This window comes from Poecile atricapillus, chromosome W (assembly GCF_030490865.1).
Source record: "Poecile atricapillus isolate bPoeAtr1 chromosome W, bPoeAtr1.hap1, whole genome shotgun sequence".
Taxonomy (NCBI): Eukaryota; Metazoa; Chordata; class Aves; order Passeriformes; family Paridae; genus Poecile; species Poecile atricapillus.
In genome coordinates this window covers 27,735,203-27,752,949 of record NC_081288.1, presented here as the reverse complement: position 1 = coordinate 27,752,949, position 17,747 = coordinate 27,735,203, and the positions used below count along the sequence as shown (strand labels likewise).

General features: G+C 42.1%; 1 protein-coding gene across 1 annotated transcript in view; it reads right to left on the bottom strand.

The window, feature by feature from the left end:
* Positions 1-2,149: 2,149 nt before the first annotated feature.
* The window catches only part of LOC131591384 (histone acetyltransferase p300-like), a 60,354-nt gene continuing 44,756 nt past the window's right edge, over positions 2,150-17,747 (bottom strand). Inside the window, exons 21-31 of the mRNA XM_058862002.1 lie at positions 17,462-17,518; positions 15,925-16,002; positions 14,800-14,867; positions 13,983-14,133; positions 13,296-13,442; positions 12,769-12,882; positions 10,976-11,141; positions 10,170-10,334; positions 7,989-8,150; positions 7,234-7,515; positions 2,150-5,953 (exon numbers count right to left, since the gene is read on the bottom strand). Of these exons, the coding sequence (XP_058717985.1) occupies positions 3,725-5,953; positions 7,234-7,515; positions 7,989-8,150; positions 10,170-10,334; positions 10,976-11,141; positions 12,769-12,882; positions 13,296-13,442; positions 13,983-14,133; positions 14,800-14,867; positions 15,925-16,002; positions 17,462-17,518 (3,619 nt within the window). The 3' untranslated portion in view covers positions 2,150-3,724. The remainder of the gene's footprint in view (positions 5,954-7,233; positions 7,516-7,988; positions 8,151-10,169; positions 10,335-10,975; positions 11,142-12,768; positions 12,883-13,295; positions 13,443-13,982; positions 14,134-14,799; positions 14,868-15,924; positions 16,003-17,461; positions 17,519-17,747) is intronic.

The window sequence follows — 17,747 nt, the reverse complement described above, 5'->3', positions numbered from 1 at the left end:
ATGGGCTGGAGGCCTTGAGTTTGGATGAAACTGAAAGCAGCAAAAAGACCATCTTGGAAACAGGAGATGGAGTTTCTTTCAGAGAAACTGCGTATCATACACTGGGAAAAAATGCTGGAAAAATGAAACAGAAGCGGGAATGGCTGTCGCCATCACATCATCTACCTCAGCCTTGTCATGGTGCTGCCACTGCCAGTAAGAGGCCACAAGCTCTGCATTACGTGAGGCTCTGCCAGGCTTTGCCTGGGCTTGTCTTGACCTGCCAGGAGCTGCTGTAGCTCGTTTTGCTATTAATGACTAGGTGATTGCTACCAACATTGTCTTGGGCATGGGCATAGTAAATTCAGCAAATGGGCAGCACGGTGATGTGAAGACCGGAGCCTCTGTCAGATGGGGAGAGGCTGAGAGAGCTGGGACATTGGAAGGTCAGACATTAGAAAATTTACATCACTGAACACATTATTTGAGTATAACCATTAGCATAATTGTAACTGGACAATCAATACTGATTGGATTGCTAGAACTTTGAGTGTGGATTCTTTTTGCTGATCCAAGAGTCTAATAAACCAGAGTGAAACAACCTACTCTTACTTGGACACAACTGAATGGCAAGAGAGGTAGAGATGACAACCTAATCTTGTCATCACTCTGAAATCCTCCTACTACTTGAAACAGCCATAGTAGTTCCTCAAATGGTGAGATCTGGTTCTCCAGTAGAACCAGGGAAAGCAGAAGTGGGGGGATGTCAGGAAAAGAAACCCTATACAAATTTAAGACTATAGATCATCCACACCACCTCAAAAACTGAACTTGACTCAGAGTCAGCACGTACAAATGGAGACAGAGCAGCTGTGCTGTTGCACAGAATGCATCGTGGCATCTTTCAAGCAAGTCTCTATGTTGGCATTTGAAGTTGGAAGATCTGTAGCGTGCTCTGCAAGGTCCCAGGACTTCCCCACTTCAGATCCTTTGATGCAGGTCAGGAAATTCTAACCATGGTTTGTGTGCTAACTCAAATGCACAAATGAGCACAAATGAAAGCTGTTTGCACTAAAAGCGTACAAGTTAGAAGGCTGGGCACACTTTTCACTTCACTAGCCTGTATATGGTTAGAAGGAATTTTATTTATGTTCCATCCTGAGAAGTCCCCCAAGGCTGAAAGCAAAACTAGGCTTTGCTTGATGGCAGGGAAGGAAGAGGAAAGCTTACTGTGGAGACTGCAAATCTAAACAATCCCAGGCTGCTGTCTTGCCATTTGACACACGGGTTTTTTTTTGCTTTCTGCTCTCCTTTAGGTCAGGAGCAGTCCCTCCCACTGCACCAGGGTAATTGTGGGCTTGGTGCAGACCAGCTCTGCACTATACTGGGGTGAGCAGTATGAGGTTTTAGCCAAGGGCAAATACCAAAGCCCAGGGCTGCTTTCCTTAAGCCTGCCATAAACTTCCCACCATCTTGCTAAAGGCTTGCCACCAACCCCCTTTTAAATACAAGATTCATTGTCCTAATTGTGTTTATATCCAAAACCCAAGCATTTTACTCCCACTTTTGAAAATCTCTAACATCTACTCACATTGTAATACACCATTACTTTTGTTTGGCACTTGGCTCAGCTTCCCATCAATCCATGTTTACCCCCTCCATCATCTTCCACCAGCAGCCTCCTGCGGTCAGCTTACTCATACTATTTGTCTGGCATCTGCAGATACACTGATGCTCCCAAAACAGCCGGTGTTCGACAATCGTGCTCTGGTCACATCCTTGGTCCCATCTGGATCTTCCAGGTGCGTAAGGCCCTGGTGGTGAGTTATTCCCTAGGCAGTAAGTGCAGATGCACACCATACAGCTGGATTTTGGAAAGCCCTCAATGAACCAGCCACATCCACCGCAAGCAGCTTGTGCACAACACACGACATGACCGGATTAACTGCATGTGAGTGCAGCTGCGGGCGGCACACAACTGGGGTCACTGCACACATGCTCCATGGCGACAGCACATCTGTTCGGGAATGCCCCTGCATCCAGCAGGTCACCAGATGTGACTCAGGATGACTGGGCACCCATGCACTGTCTTGATGCGGCACCTGCCTGCTTACCTCCACACCAGCTTACCTCGTGCCCACACTTCAGTGGCAAAAGGCGCACAATATACTCCAAGTGAAATAGGATCTTTTAATATCACATATCCAAACAAATAGTTCTCATTTCAAAATGCAAAATAGGTCCTTTGAAGATCAGCTGCTCCCAGGCTGTGTGAGCAGGGCGGGGCACAGCTGACTGGCACAACTGTCGAGGTCAGACCTCATTTCTTTGGTAAGATACATGCCGGGAACAACGCGAATGCAGAGTTGTACCAAAAGAGTCCATTTAGAAGACTAATTATTACTCCACATCCCTTATTAGAGATTTGCATTTTAAAACAGTCATATACATTAAATAGCTCTCCGATGTCTAGATAGCAAACATTTGAAGTAGCACATATTCCGCTACCCCCACCATTTAAAGAACAAGCAACACATGTGGGAGAGAAGGGAAACATTAAAAACAGGCTGTCTGTCTCACACAGTTTATTTAACAATAGGTAATAAGAAATCAATTTTAACAGTCTATACAGTGATCGAAAGTTCTTATTTATAAGTAACCAACTTGAATTGCATGATATACAACATTTGAGGGTTTTTTGCTTTCTATTTTCAAGTTTTACAGAAAGTGGAAGAGGATGGGAAAGGGGCACGGGAGAGAGAAAGCAAGCATAAAGAAGAAACCCCAGGGATTTTTCTCAGGTTGAAATAATCCCGTTGGAATTGTTTCTTACCCTCTTTTTTATGTTTTTTTTTTCCTTTGTTAGATGTAAAAATAACGAAAAAAATTCTTTCAAGAAAACAGAAACCACAATATATATACTACATCCATTTGGCAGCTGCCCCTGTGTATTTCCAAAAATGTTGTCTTCTCTCTACATGTACAAATTACTTTAATACTTGAAGTTTTTTTTAAGCTCAGACTCTTGTATAGAAAATTCTTGGAGGACAAAAGTAGACTTCAGGAGGGGACTGAGTTATTTAATATTTTTACATTTTTCAAAGAATTGACATATTTCCACCCAAAGAGGAAAAGATTGGTATTTATTTTTATATATATATATTTATATATGTAATGTATTTTTAAAGCAACATTAACCCCTTTTGTCCTCCGGTTTTAGGAAAAGGTTCTCCTGTGTTTTTCTGTTGTTCTGTTTTTGTGGTGGTTTTTTTTGCAGTGACATGAAGAAAAACCAGAATAGGGAAAATGTTTACCATCTGCCTCAGTAAATAATAACTATCAATATTACATATTTTCATTAATTTAAAAAAAAATAAAACCTATTGGAGGCATGAGCAGGGCATCCTTTGGTACACAACCAAAAGAACACCTTCCTCCCCCGACCTCCCCAACGCACACGAGGAAAAAAAAAAGCCAAGAAAAAGGACTGGTTATGATTCCAGCCATAACAAAAATATATTCTTTGTACTCTACTGTCCCTCAGGTTCGTTGTCGGTTTGTTTTTAAAACCATAAACTACTGCTGCAGAGTTCAGATGTGTTCCAGGGAAAAATGTCGTTTTAGCTAAGAAAGATTCAAAAAAATTTGTCTTCAGTACAAAAAGTCTTGAGAAAATAAGTTTTTTTTTTATTTTCTTTGTTTTTTAATTATTTTTTTTTTTTGCTCCCAAAATGCTACAACGTGTCTAGTGTATGTCTAGTGTACTCTGTGAAAGGTTTGAATTCAAGTCTGAGTTCTCGGAGCTGAGCCCCAGTTCCGTGGCGCTTGTACCATGGAGGCCTGCCATGCCAGGATTGCTAGTAAGCTGGGAAAGCATTGCACTCTGGTCCGGGCTGGCAAAGTGCCCTTGATCCATGGGGTTAGCCTGGGCAGCTACCAGTCCTGGATGTGGGGAGCTGGTCTGCGGGGAGACGTGGTGTGGAGAAGGCTGAGGCTGCATCCGAGGGGATGGGCTGGAATGAGGGGGCTGGGACTGGGGCCGCGGTGAGGGTACAGGCTGCGGAGAACGCACTTGATTGGTGAGCGATGAAGGGAGCTGCTGGCCCTGGAGGTGCGGGGACTGGGCCTGATTGGGGAGCATGTGCTGTTGGGGGCTCATAGGATTGGGCTGAGCTGGGGACCCCATCTGCTGCTGAAGCAGCCTTTGCTGGAAAGCCTGCTGCAAACTGGCTCCTGTCTCTGCACTCATGGCCTGTGGAAGCTGGCTTATTTGTCCCATGTTTCCTTGCTGCATCTGCTGCATGTGATGCTGCATTCGCTGCTGCTGCTGCTGGGGATACCCGACACCCTGGGGCTGCTGAAACTGGTTGTGGTTGGCCATCCCTGGCCCCAGCGCCGGTCCCGCTCCCTGCTGCTGCTGCTGCTGCTGGTGGCGCTGCTGCTCCATCATCTGGTGCCGTCTCATCAGGAGATCTCGGAACTGGGGAGCCATCCCCGAGTGATTCATATTCATCTGCTGCGCCTGAGGATTCATCCCAGCCATGGCCTGCTGTGGCTGCTGCTGCGCCTGCTGCTGGGGCATGCTGGGCCTCTGCACTCCTGCTTGCATGGGGTTCATGTTCTGCATGGCGGGGTTGGGGTGCACCCCTCCTTGCTGCCCTTGCATGGCCTGCTGCGGCTGGAGCCCCGGCTGCCCCTGCGGGATGCCAGGCTGCCCCGCCATGCCCTGTGGGTTCTGGGACCCCGCGTACTTGGCTGCCCGCTGCTTGATGAATGCAGCCAGCAGCTGAGGGTTGGAGTGAAGGATGTTAAGCACCTGCTGCTGCTGCATGGGTGAGCTGGGAGACCTGAGAGTCCGCAGTAGGTTTTGTAAGGCCGCCTGGGGCAGAGGTGGTTGTTTGGGCTGAGCAGTGCCAGGTACCTGACCCATTCCTGGCTGAGGGGCCATATTCATCGGCTGACCCGGCTGAGCTACTGACATCATGGATGGTCTCTGCATTCCCGGCTGCAGCTGAGCTTGGGGTAAGGCCCCCTGTACCCACGGTGGCTGCTGCTGAATTCCTCCTGGCCCCATTCCTTGATCTATATGGCCACCAGGACCTCTGCCTATCTGTGGGGGGTTCATTCCCATTGGTGGCATCTGGGGCATCTGGTGCTGAATCGGCCTTTGGAAGATCTGAACATGTGCCATCTGGCGCTGGGTCTCTGCCGCCCGCTGGATCTGCATGGCCATTTCCACTGCTGCCGGAGGAGGACCCTGAACTGGTGGCTGTGGTGGCTGAGGTGGAGTTGGAGGTGTCACCTGGCCACCTGCCTTGCCCTGGGACACAGCACTGGGGGGCTGAGTTCTTGGCATGGTGTAGGGTGGCATGCTGTTGGGAGGTGCAGGCTGAGGCTGTGACACAGGCTGGGGTGGAGGCTGAGGTTGCGGGGTTTGTGGTGTTGGGGGCTGCTGGCCCGTTGGAGTTGTCGGCGTGGCCGGCGTGGGTGAGGGCAATCCTTGCTGCTGGCCCGCCACACCCGTGCGCTGCATGCTCGCCATCCTCCTTCGGAGCATCTGCGCCTGCTGCAGGCGGTGCTGGAGCTGTTGCTGACGGAGCTTGTGTTTGATGTTGAGGCAGAAGGGCACGGGACACTTGTTCTCCTGGCAGTGCTTTGCGTGGTAGCAGCAGAGGGCAATGAGTTGCTTGCAGATGGGGCACCCTCCATTGGTCTTGCGTTTGCAGCCTTTGGTGTGTTGGACAACCCGTTTCATCTTCTGACAGGACGGCAGCGAGCAGTTGGCGTTGCGACACTGGCAGGCGTGGACCAGAGACTGGATACAGCGCTGGATGCTCAGGCGGCGGGAATCGCCAGGGCTCTGCGTCGTGGCCGTCTGCTGGTTGTTGCTCTCGTCGTCTAGACCGAGGCCTAATTTTTCCATCTTGTGGTCATGGTTTTTAGTGTTATAGCAGGTGATGCACAGGTCATAATCCTGAAAAGACAACAAAGGAGGAGTTATCAGTGTTCCTGAAACTCCATATGATAAATGATGTCATGCCACCTCAACAAATTACTCCCAGTCTGTTGCAGGCAAATTGTTGCTCTAGGGAAAAATTCAATCTTTCATGCCATGTTGAGGTACTAGAGAAGGAATGAATCCAAATTATAGCCAGGGAAAGTGTGTGGGTGTAAGGGTGTCTGGAAGCTACACAAATATATAAACCTTGAAAAACAAGTTGGCTCTGAGCTAGTAAATCCCACATTATTCAGCTGGGCCAGAAAAATCCCAACAGGAAAGGAGAAGAAATAGGCAGGGGACGAATAGCTGCTCATCTGCTTCTGCTTCTTCAAAAGAAGAGGGCAGAAGAGGTACCAGCTTTCAAAAAAGAATGAAAGCTGCATTTTCAGTTTGCAGATGTGAGTTAAACAACAGAGAGTGGTGAAAGAACAGAAGGCATTCAGTGAAAGCAACAGCACACGAGTTTGGGTTCCGTAATTGATCTTTAAGTAAAAAACCTAAGTTCTCAGGATTTACTAAACCATAGAAAATCCAGACTTTACTTTCTGGTATATACCAAGAAGGTAAAATCACACATGCACACGTGTGTGTGTATTTATTTATATATGTAACCAGAGGAAATAGAAGTATCAAATTGTAATTAGGATCAAATCTGAGTCAGTCATTCCCTTCCAGCAGGCTAAAAAAATAAGTTAGAAGCCAGATACATTGATAATCCAGCTTCCAGTGGGCATTGAACCACTAAAACCCCTGGACTTGATCTTCAAACACACTGGTTTTGCAAACACTTCTGAAGACACAAATGCTGTTTGCAGCATTCTACAGAGTAGTGAAGGAGTCACAGGAGTACTGGGATCTGACTTGCAGCACAGCAGAACCTCTGTGCCAGTAAACCAACAGTGCCATCTTTACAGAAATACTGCAGCCCCACACTTCTGACTCTGGAAGGAAAATGTATGCATTGCTCTTCAGAAAAATCAGCTAATCCTACCATTCCAGCTAAAGCCATGGCTACAGTGGCCAGTTTCTTAGGCGGCAGCACCTTCAGCTCTCCACAAGGCAGAAATCACACCAAGCAGCACATTAGGAGAGCCACTTGTTACAGAAAATGTTTTCCCTCCTTTGTGCACTACCAGCAGATGAGCTGCACAGATCTTTTTCTGCCAGTTACTAACGTGAAACCAGTTCAGATAAAGAACAGTCTGGGCACAAAGATACAGGAACAGAAGCAGGGAAAACTTTACCAAACATACCTCACAGACAGTGCAATGCCATCTGGTCTCCACATGATGCTTGCACTCATTGCAGGTGTAAACAAAGCGGTCTTGGCTCTGGGTATGCAGTTCCACCAGCATGCACATGGTTGACCACTGAGCCCTTCGTAGTGAGGAGAACTCCAGGTGCTTGTCTCTAGCAAGGGTTAGGAAAGCATCACGCCCATCCATCAGGTCACATGGAATGAGCGGGTCAGGCTCAATGATGGGGGGCAGGGAGTTGGCTGCAGGGCCAGCAATGAGACGGATGACAAAGAAGACCTGAAAAATAAAAAAGCTTATTATGCTAGCACTTATCAAGACGTTTTGATCACCAAACCTCATTACAGAGTGTACAGTTCCAGGATCAGCTAACACTTGAATGACCTGCCGCCAGGTGGGGTGCTTGTGAGGTCTGGGAAATCTTGGACCTCTGGGTGCCCTGCAGGTTCACTTTCCTCTGAAGAGACAGGAAAGGGGCACTGAACTGAACAGTAACAGTAGAACTGATGTGGCCATCTAGGAAGGTTAGGAAGTTTTGCATATAAAAGCAATAAATGCACAGCTGCATTTATTCCCACTTCCCTTGCAGCCAAGAGCACCCAGACTTACTGGTACTGGTCTGTCTGGGTGAGCCACTCACTTCTCCAGCCAAACCTGTATAATTTACAGGGCATGACTCTGTTTGAAGTATCAAAGCTTTGTACACCTCTTTACTAAAGTAAAAAAGCATTCCTCATTCAATCAGCTCTTACCTCCTTGTGCTTCTCCATAGTGGCATACAGCTTTTGGGAGAGGTCATTGGACACATTGGGCATGCCAGGCTTCTTCTTATTGCCACGACTCAAGCTACTCTTGTTTTTACTTGTCTTCTTATTGTTCTTCTTTTTGGCATTTTTGCTGTCTCCTTTGCTCACCTAGCAATTTTAAAGACATTTTATGTCAGGTATCTAAGCAACACCACATCACCATTTTATTATTTTTACATATTCTATAGCTGCAGGACAAAACACACTTCACAATCATTTACTCTGAAGACACATAGTAGGGTCCCCAGAAACATTAAATTAATTCCATTAGAATTACTCCAAAAATATATCAAGATCAGCAATACATACACGCAAAAAATATTAAAAGTATAGATATTCAGGATGTACAAGCAAAACATTATATAGTGAAACTTTTTTGTCTGTTACAGCTACACACCCTTGGATGACCACAAAGGGGTTCAGTAGATGAATTCTCATGCAATTCAAAGGTAAAAATAACTGCCAAGTGCAATTCATACTGAACTAAACAAAGGTAAGACAGACTTAAACCACCTAGATTTAGTTTGTTACAGCTCTGACAGATTTACTTTTAACAGACTACATTAAACTGATTTTGGAATGAAACTGTTGTTCTGCAACTTCTAGCATGCACCTGTCACATACCCTGCAGGAGTCAAACAAAACAGGTCACCTTAATTTCAACTATATTCTGTTAGCAATGAACACTTTATTCCTCACTGGGCTGCTCAGAAAACCCCTCAAAATCCCACAGCATAAGATGATCAAGGATCAAAGTAATTGCTAGCCAAACAAACACTTTTCCTAAGCTTGAAATAACTTTGCAAGAATGGAAATTCCCAGTGAACATGGATAAATATCATGTCACTTGACAGTACAGTTTATTATTGCCCCTTCTTCAAGAGTGCAACATAGGAACAATAAAGAGTTAAAAATACTTGTAGTAATAATAATAAAGTTAAATAGTAATGTACTGCAAGCTTGCCCTACCTCAGGATTTTGGAGCCAAACTGCTGTGAAGGCTCAACTTAATATTGACCAACCTCACAGACAGCTAAATGATCTTTCACAAGTGGTTTCTGGGTGTATTAGAAAGATGAGGACTTGAAGCTATACCTTGTGGGAAGCAAACAATACCTTCCTAAGAAAGATGTTACTTAATGCAAATTTGATATCATATTGCTTAATTTCCTGCACTTTGTTTAATCTAAGTCCTTGAAAGAAGGTATTGCAAAGAGCAGCACAGGAGAATCACAGGTTTTAATTGTAACATTAAACCTAACTTTTTTTGATCCAAAGATCTTTCAACAAAAAATTCTAACCTGCCAAAAAAATCTAGTAGTTGATAAGGTGACAAAGCAAAGGCGTTTAAAGAGTTAACTAACAAATACTACTGCATGAACAAAACTACTAACCTTACCCTAGATTCACAACCTCTTCCATAAAAGCTCACAGCATCCAAGGATAGGCAGATACATAAATTCTGCATCTGTTCACTTTCAAACTTATTGTTGAATTAAGAAGCATCTTTTTATTTTTGAGAGGATTTTTTGTTGAACTTGATTACACTGTTGTACATTCTCCAAAAAAAAAAAATGCACCATACACCAGCAAGAAATTTCTCTAGTTTAAAGCAGCCCAACAATAGATCAGCAGTAATTTGTGCTCCAGATCCTTAATGCCACTAAAAAAACCTATTGAGAATCAAGTACTAACTCACAGCATTCCATTACTTTCTCAGAACATTCTGCTAAGATTGTGTCATAACATCTAAGTTATAAAGAAAAGAGTGAGCCACTATTAAAAAGGTAATGCTTAAGGATAAAACTTCCAAATCAGGCTGAGGTGGCAACATGATCATTGATAACAATTGGATTTCAGCATCAAAATATTCAATTAGCAGCTGTTTCAACAAAATTACCAAGACAGGTAATTAGATAGTTTATAGCCATATGAACACCCACTGTTCATCCAAATGTAGCTTAGTGGTATTTTATCAGCTCTCGTTTCTAAACTAAAATTGAAATTTGTATTAGAGTGAAAAATCCAGTTAACTGAAGTGCCTTTCCCCCCTCTTTTTTTTTTCATCATTAGCCATATATAATCAGAACTTTTACATTAGATCATGAAAAACAGAAGCATCCTTACATCTGTGCTTTCATTACTAGTGTTTTCTTCTCTCTTCCGTTCTTCTTCCTCTTGCTCTAGCTCCTTAATGCTCTCCTCCAGAACATTAGGCCAGAAATCCCCTTCAAAGTAAGGGAGCTCCTTTGCACTTGTTAGACGGTCTTCTGTTGCCTGCTTAAATATATCCTAAAAGACAGCAAACCCACTTTTGGTTATCACTATTACAAGTCACGTAATGAAAAGCAATGTTCTCAATGAGTGACAAGAAAAGGCATCAGCAGACTAAACAAAGGAAAGCTTACTATTTCAATGCATTTTATGAGAGCACATTCTAAGTGCAAATTTAACACTGTATTAGTTACAGTTTGTCAAATATATTTCAAATATTCCCACTCAGAAGTAAGACATCATTACTGTGTGCTAGATTTCAATGTGCGTTCTTACCAACTGGGACAATGTAATCACCATAATCTCCACTCTCATTTTAGTCTTGATAATTCCAAAGATTTTACATACTTCTAAGTGCATCAGCACCCTAACTCTGCAATTTGATCTAACACAAGATTTAAGATTCCATGTACATTCTTTTGCTCTTTTACAGTATTCCTCGAGAACGCAGTTTGTTCTAAGGCACTACTTGAAGTCTTTTGCTAGAATGATTTCAGAAGCTACATGTTTTGAAGAGAGTAAGTTTTAACTCTAAACTTTTGGTGCTCAATTCACTTAAAACTAATGCAGTAAACACCAATAAGCAGGCACAACGCTTAAGGCAAGGAAGAAATCAGAACAAGATTGGTCAATCTCCCCCAAGCACACCCTTAACAGACCTTGTAATCATGGACGATGCGCTCTGACACAGACTTGTCCAGCATCTTTTTGTACCACTCCTGCAGTCGCTTGGGTTTGGGTATCTTTTGGTCAGGAGGATGGCAGTGGAAGATGTAGTCATCTCCTTCACTGGGCGGGCACGCCCAGATGTGTCCAGTAGTATACCTGGTGTGGGCAGACAAAACCGGGATATGTGGGCTCTGACAATGGACTCGCGCACTCTCTTCTCTGGCACCAGGTGGCGCCACCACCGAGCTGGCGGCTGTTCCCGGACCTAACATTTCCATCTTTTCACTGATTTTCCAAAATCCAGCGCTATATATCGAACACTTGTATGTAAAGGGTGCACATTTTACAGTCTACATAAAAAACAAAGCCTGACACAAACCTGCAACTGCCATCTCCCAGTTAACTAACGGGAGAAAGATGCAGTCTAGGTATTCAAGTAGCGAAATCTTGAGACAGAGCAGTATTACTTCAGGTAGCAACATTTTAAAAACAGATTTACTTAAAGACAGAATTCACATTTCTATTGTAGATCCTCTGGGTTTTGAGAATTGGTTTGAAAAAGTTTTAGAATTATATCTGGGAATAAACAGGCACTGCCAAACAATAGTATTGAGTGCACAGTCTCGAGTACTATTAAGACAGATGACAGCCAATTAGCAGCAGCTGCAGCGAATATAACACCTAAGATCAGTTCTTCATCCTCAGTTCTTCTTTATTAGTTTTTGAAGAGAACTCTAGTAGGAGGAATAATCAGAGAAAAATAACCATCCTTTCCCTGTTGGGAAACAGCTCTGCAGAACCCTCCCCAAGCCCTGGGAGCTGCAGCCAGTTGTCATTCCTTCTGCCTGAGAATAGAGAGATGATACTGCATGACCAAGATTGTTTTTCCAAAATGAAAACCTGATGTTACCCATTAGCACAGAAAATAGCATTAAGTAAAGCTGAGGCTTGAATTCTATGCACCAAATGTACAGACTCAAAAGTTAGAAAATAGACAAGAAAAAAAAAACAGAAAGAAGCCTAATGTATGCTTTTGAATTAATAAAGAACACACCACCTCACTGAGGTACTGAAGATAGTACTACTTACCTCCATTTCAACTCCCCTAACTTTTCTTATCAATGTTTTAAATGTAGTCCGTAACAATTTCTCCACAAATAACTTCACCAGCCTACACTAGGTACCTTGACAATAGTGGGATGTTTACTTCACTGGCCTTTCTACTCCAGTAACCATGGTCATTTAATTTCCACCCTTCTCGTTGCAGCAGTGTTCTGTGTTATTTTGTGCTGTCCAAGTATATTTTCCTCTCTCCTAACTCTTCAGTTTCTCATAATTTCAACTAAATAAGATTTCTTAGTGGCTTTATGCAACTGTTACAAAGTTATAACTTATGAGTTCATCAGTACAGACAAAATACACAACTTTCTCCTTATAAACAAGGGTAAGGACTTACTTGCTAGCCCAAAGGAATGACCTAATTAAAGCCGTGGCATTACACAATGACAGCAACATTTTATGGAGAAGAGGCTTACTGTTTCTACTTAGACTTCAAGTTTTACATAAGTTTGGAAATAAAAATATCTGAAGCAGAGGCCTCCTGTGAAAAGCCTGCAATACCTCCTTCTCTTCTTTTCAACTGTACACAGTTGTTGTCAAGTTATTCTATCACAGGTTGATACTTAGGCCCCATATTCTTTACTAGAGGATGTAGTAATTTAATTTGCTGCAAGAACTACTCAGTACAAATGTTACACAGAAGAAAATGTTGTAAGATACTTACCCTAGTTTCTTAACGTATTCTAGATATCCAATTAGTATTTCATGATAGACAGCAGTCCTCAAGCATTTAGGGCGGAAAAAATGAACACTGTCAAGGTAAGATATATACACTCGCCTAAAAAAAAAAAAAAGCAACAAAAAGCATGAGAAAGAGGAGACTTTTTGAAGTAATCCTACAAGTTTATTAATGTTATTTTATACATCTGAAGCATCCATTACAACAGCAATCTGCAAAGCCTCTGATTCTAGTTTACCTTTAGAAACTTGGCCTTCTTTTGATATCCTAGCCTAAAACTATTCAACTCCTTCCTTGAGAACACAGATAAGGTGATCCTTAAGGCAAGGCTGTCTGCCAGCCAGCATCCTCAGTAAGAAACAACTCTGACATTACAGAAGCTACTTTGTTTCTAGAACCCAGCAGCACTACAGGTCTCTCATAAGCAACAGAGAATCTCTATCCAGAACTACAAGAGGTTCATCCAAAAAAGAGAGTACCGAGGTAAAACAGACTTTCACAGGGTTCCTCACCTTTGATTGGGTGGAGGGCAGTCCGAGCCATACTCCTGCACATGCATCCCAAAGAAGCACAAGTCTACTCCATCGATCTCCTCAAAGGCAAAAAGCGCTTTTGTTCGGTAAGGGAAAGACTCTGCCATCTCTCCACTGTCTACAAACCTGCAGACCAGAAGATAAAGAGGAATACCAAATATATTCACATATCAGAGACTGCATGTTACTAGGTGAAGGCAACAAAGATCAAGGCTACTCTAAGGGTAATTTTAGTGAAATTTGAAAGTAGTTTACAGACTACTCAAATATGAGTGACTCACTTTTTACTGTGAAAAAGACACTCATCACAAAAAATTATTATGCTGCTGGAACACCTGGTTCCAACCAACAAACTGGCTGGTGATGAGGTTTTGAATACAAAAATCTTTTTTGACTGGATATTAAGAAAAAAATTTCTTCACAAAAAGGACTGTCAAGTATAGAAAAAAGCTGCCCAGGGGAGAGTTTGAGTCACCATCTCTGGAGATATTTAGAAGATATGTAGATGTACATGGTTTAACAGTGGCCTTGGCAGTGCTAGGGTAACAGCTGGACTCAAGCTTAAAACTATTTTCCAACCTAAATGAGTCTATTTTATCAAGTGTATCATGTAAGTACAAAGAGCTCCCACTTCCACCAAAAGAAAGCAAAATTAAACAAACATACCTCGCTTTCATTCCTGGTTTTACTTCCACAGTTTTGTCAGATGCGTGTACCACCCTAACGGTGACCTCTCCTGCCTCAGGGTGATTCTGTCGTCTTAGAAAATCATTGACTCTGTTCTCCAGGAAGGTACCAAGTCTTGTAGCTGGTAACCCTGCAGAAAGAAAATACAGCTCTAAACATATACAAAACTGAACTGTTCATATGTGATTTCTCTACTCAGATATCAGATGAAAAATGACTTAACACACGCAGCATGTTAACATAAATTAAAGCTTTATCTTTAAACCCTTCCACTTCTAGATGGGGTGAGCTGCTTTTCCCCTGCAGGCACATTTATGGCTTATACATTATTTAAATGAATAAAGAATCTGTATTTCAACCCAACTTTTATCTTGTCTTAAAAGTCAATCACAATTACGGTTTCTCCTGAATAGGTGTTAAACTTACTTAAACCGGATTACAAAACACCGTTTTCAGACATATCTTCACAAGCAGACATTGCATTCGGAAGTATATCCCGTCTCTAAAGCCGTACTAGCCAAGTTAGTATCTCCACTTAACAAAAGAACATATTTCAATAATGGAAGTGGTCTAAAACAGTATGTTAGCCCTCTAAAACAGACTATTAACTAACACTCCCACCTGTGAATGCAAACACTCTGAACACTACAGAACTGATGGTCAAAACTGCCCAAAAGTATCCTCCTTGAGCTCCAAAACACTTAAATACAACACAAGTTTAAAAGCCACCTCTTCCTCATTCTTAACCTATTATTTAAATTTGCTGGTGCAAAATAAATCTAAATAAGAATCTTACTTTTAGCAGAGAATTTGTTCTCTTTCCTGGTTCGTCCTGTTTTCTTTAGGCAGCCATCACAGACAAAGCTGAAGAAAAAAAAAAAGTGAAGTCACCCCAAGTCAGACCACCAAGTTCTCTAGCATCTTAGCATTAGAAGCAAACTCCTTCACCAGATCTTATCTGATCTGAAAAATACCTTAACTGAAATTTGAAATAAAAGCACAAAGAACAGCCCAACTGTTTCAGAGCTGCAAAGGAGGATCTAAGCTCCAGGTTCTGCACGCCCTATCAGTTGTCCACATCACCTCTGGAAAGCCCGGGGAAGTCTCCACTGCCAGGTCTGACAATATCAGCTCAAAGTATTCTTGGAGCAAACAGGCTCAAACTGCTGCCTCTGATCATGATAAGACACTGCAACACCAAGCACAAGGCTGATTTTTTTTTTAAATGCCCAAGTACACTGTAGACTGAAATGATTCTATGATTCTTCCTCACAGGAGTAAAAGTCTCTGCAGCATCCACAGTCTTCTGCAGCAATGTGGATGGGACAACAGAATGCTAAACTCACAGCTTTTTTGACAAGAAATGGGACATTTAAGCTCTTATAAAACTTCCTCAACATATAAGTTATCATCCTTCTTAAAGTTTTTTAATCAATTAGAAGAAAACACATACGTTGATCAAGAACCATGGAGTAAAAGAAAGTTATATTTGTTTTAATATGCAATCTGATCACTGAGGTCAAAAAAGTTGGTTCACCTGTTAAATCCTTGTTATAAAATTTTTTGAAGATGACAAAGCAGTATGATTTGTACAGAAAACAGATCAGTCTGAAACTGTTACTAGAATTAAAAACATCTTTTCATGAAGGCTGAGAATCTCTAAACATAAAAGGCCGAAATTGAAATGCTCTCTTCCACACAAAGAAACATTGGAAATATTAAAGATTAGAAAACTTCACACAAAACACTGTAAGATATACTGTCTAAATTTGATGTTACTCTATAGATTGTGTAAAATTTTCAGGGCATGTAACTTCTTCCATTAAACAGTCTTTTAAATATAACCAATATAAGGAAGTTTATGCATGAGCTTTACCAAACAGTAAACATGCTAACTACTTAATAAGGAGAAATTGCTCACCCAGAAGGCCAGATTATCTCATTATGAAGAACACAGATCTGGTGCATTTTTCTTCCACACTCTATACATTCAACAAATCTGTACGAGGCAGAAAAAGGCAAAGGGAAGCAAAGGTTAGTAGTAACACTGCTTGCTTGTATATTTTGTAATATTTTATTCAAACACTTCTAGCATTTAGGCTTTTGAGTCTGTTTAACACAGAGAGCACATCTATGCTGAGAACAGCCTTCAGAATAAATTAAGAACCTGCCAGCTCAAGTCAGGCAGACTATGCAAGGGCATATAATTACCATTTGCATTTACCATTACCATTTGCTTGTCTTACCACTATCCACTCCTTTTTTTTTTCAAGTAAAGCCCTTTTAAGGATAAAATCTGTAAACTGCTTGTTGCTATAAAGAGTAGAGGAAAATGGATTCACACATGTCAGAAAGGAAGAACCAGATGAAATACTTGGCTGTTAGTTGCCCCACTATGCTTGAACCCTGCGGTATATTACAACTATGCTGCAGAAAGGTGGGAAGGAAGAACACAGAAGCAAATACCTAAGTCACTTTCAGAAGATCAGCAGAGATTTAAGAACAGCTGAGACAAGTCATATGGTTTAGTTCCCAGATGTCAGTGAACATAATTCTCCAAAATATCTAAGGTTGCTTCTGGTATTGGGACAATCTGACTCCTTTTGAACATGCCTGTCTAAAAGCTTGAGACTTTGAATGAATAGTTGCAATCTATGTAGAGCATGTCGTATCACACTGTAAGTTAGGTTTATATTCTATCTTCACTTTAACAAAGAGAAAGAAAATTTATGAATCAAGTTACTATTCTCTCCTTCCCACAGCCCTTGCAAAACAGAAGAACTGGCTGACCCTTGTGCCTTTAGAAGGATGGTGTGGGAACAATAAATATCCTTTTTGCTCATTCATTTGAGAACTGATATGATGTTTGCAAAATAGAAGCATAGGTGTATGATGCAGGACCATGTAAAGCAGCTTCAAAAAATGGCTCAGGAATACAAAGAAAAGCAAAAGCAGCTGAGTCACCATCATCTCAATGCTACTGAATGACTACAGTTCTGCTTTCAGAGCAGTAGAGAACGGGCTGATCCAAAATATAGCAACTTTTCCTTCTACTACAGCTGCCTGTAAAATGCAGCAACTAGAAACGCCAAAGGCACTAAGAGCTACTGCCAAATGACTCAAATGAGTTCTGAGACTTGAGCATTTGCTGCAACAAAGTTTCAAAGCAGAGCTATCTGCATTCATCCTTCTGTAGAATCCACATGCAAGACAACAAAATGGAGTCATTTCAGCCCAGACATCCAGTGTTATGTATTTCTCAAGCACAGCCACAGTGGTTTGGGTTCTCAGCACTGAATGCCAGATCTGATGATTAGTGAGCAGCCCCTACCAACTAACAGAGCTACATGAAATTGGAAAACATTCAAAGACAAAGCTGACGGTGAATGAATAACATGTATCTTACAAGGGATTTATAATAAAATGAGGATCATTCAAAGAGGGACAGCAATACTTACAGCTCAGGATCCAGTGTATCATTTTTCCTTTTTGAAAACTGTTCTTTGTTTATTGTGCTATGGAGAAACAGGCAATAAAACTCAGTTTTAACACAAGACAACAAACATCCATGCAATACCACACCTATCCACAAACCAAGACAAAACTTACAAGCAGAATTTTTAAACACTCACTGGCACTACAAGGAAACTAATTGTATTTTACAGTGACAGACAACTGAAGTGTACGCCACTCCACTTTGTCTGTGGAAAACATTACTTTTCTCTTCTGGAGAACACTGCTCCC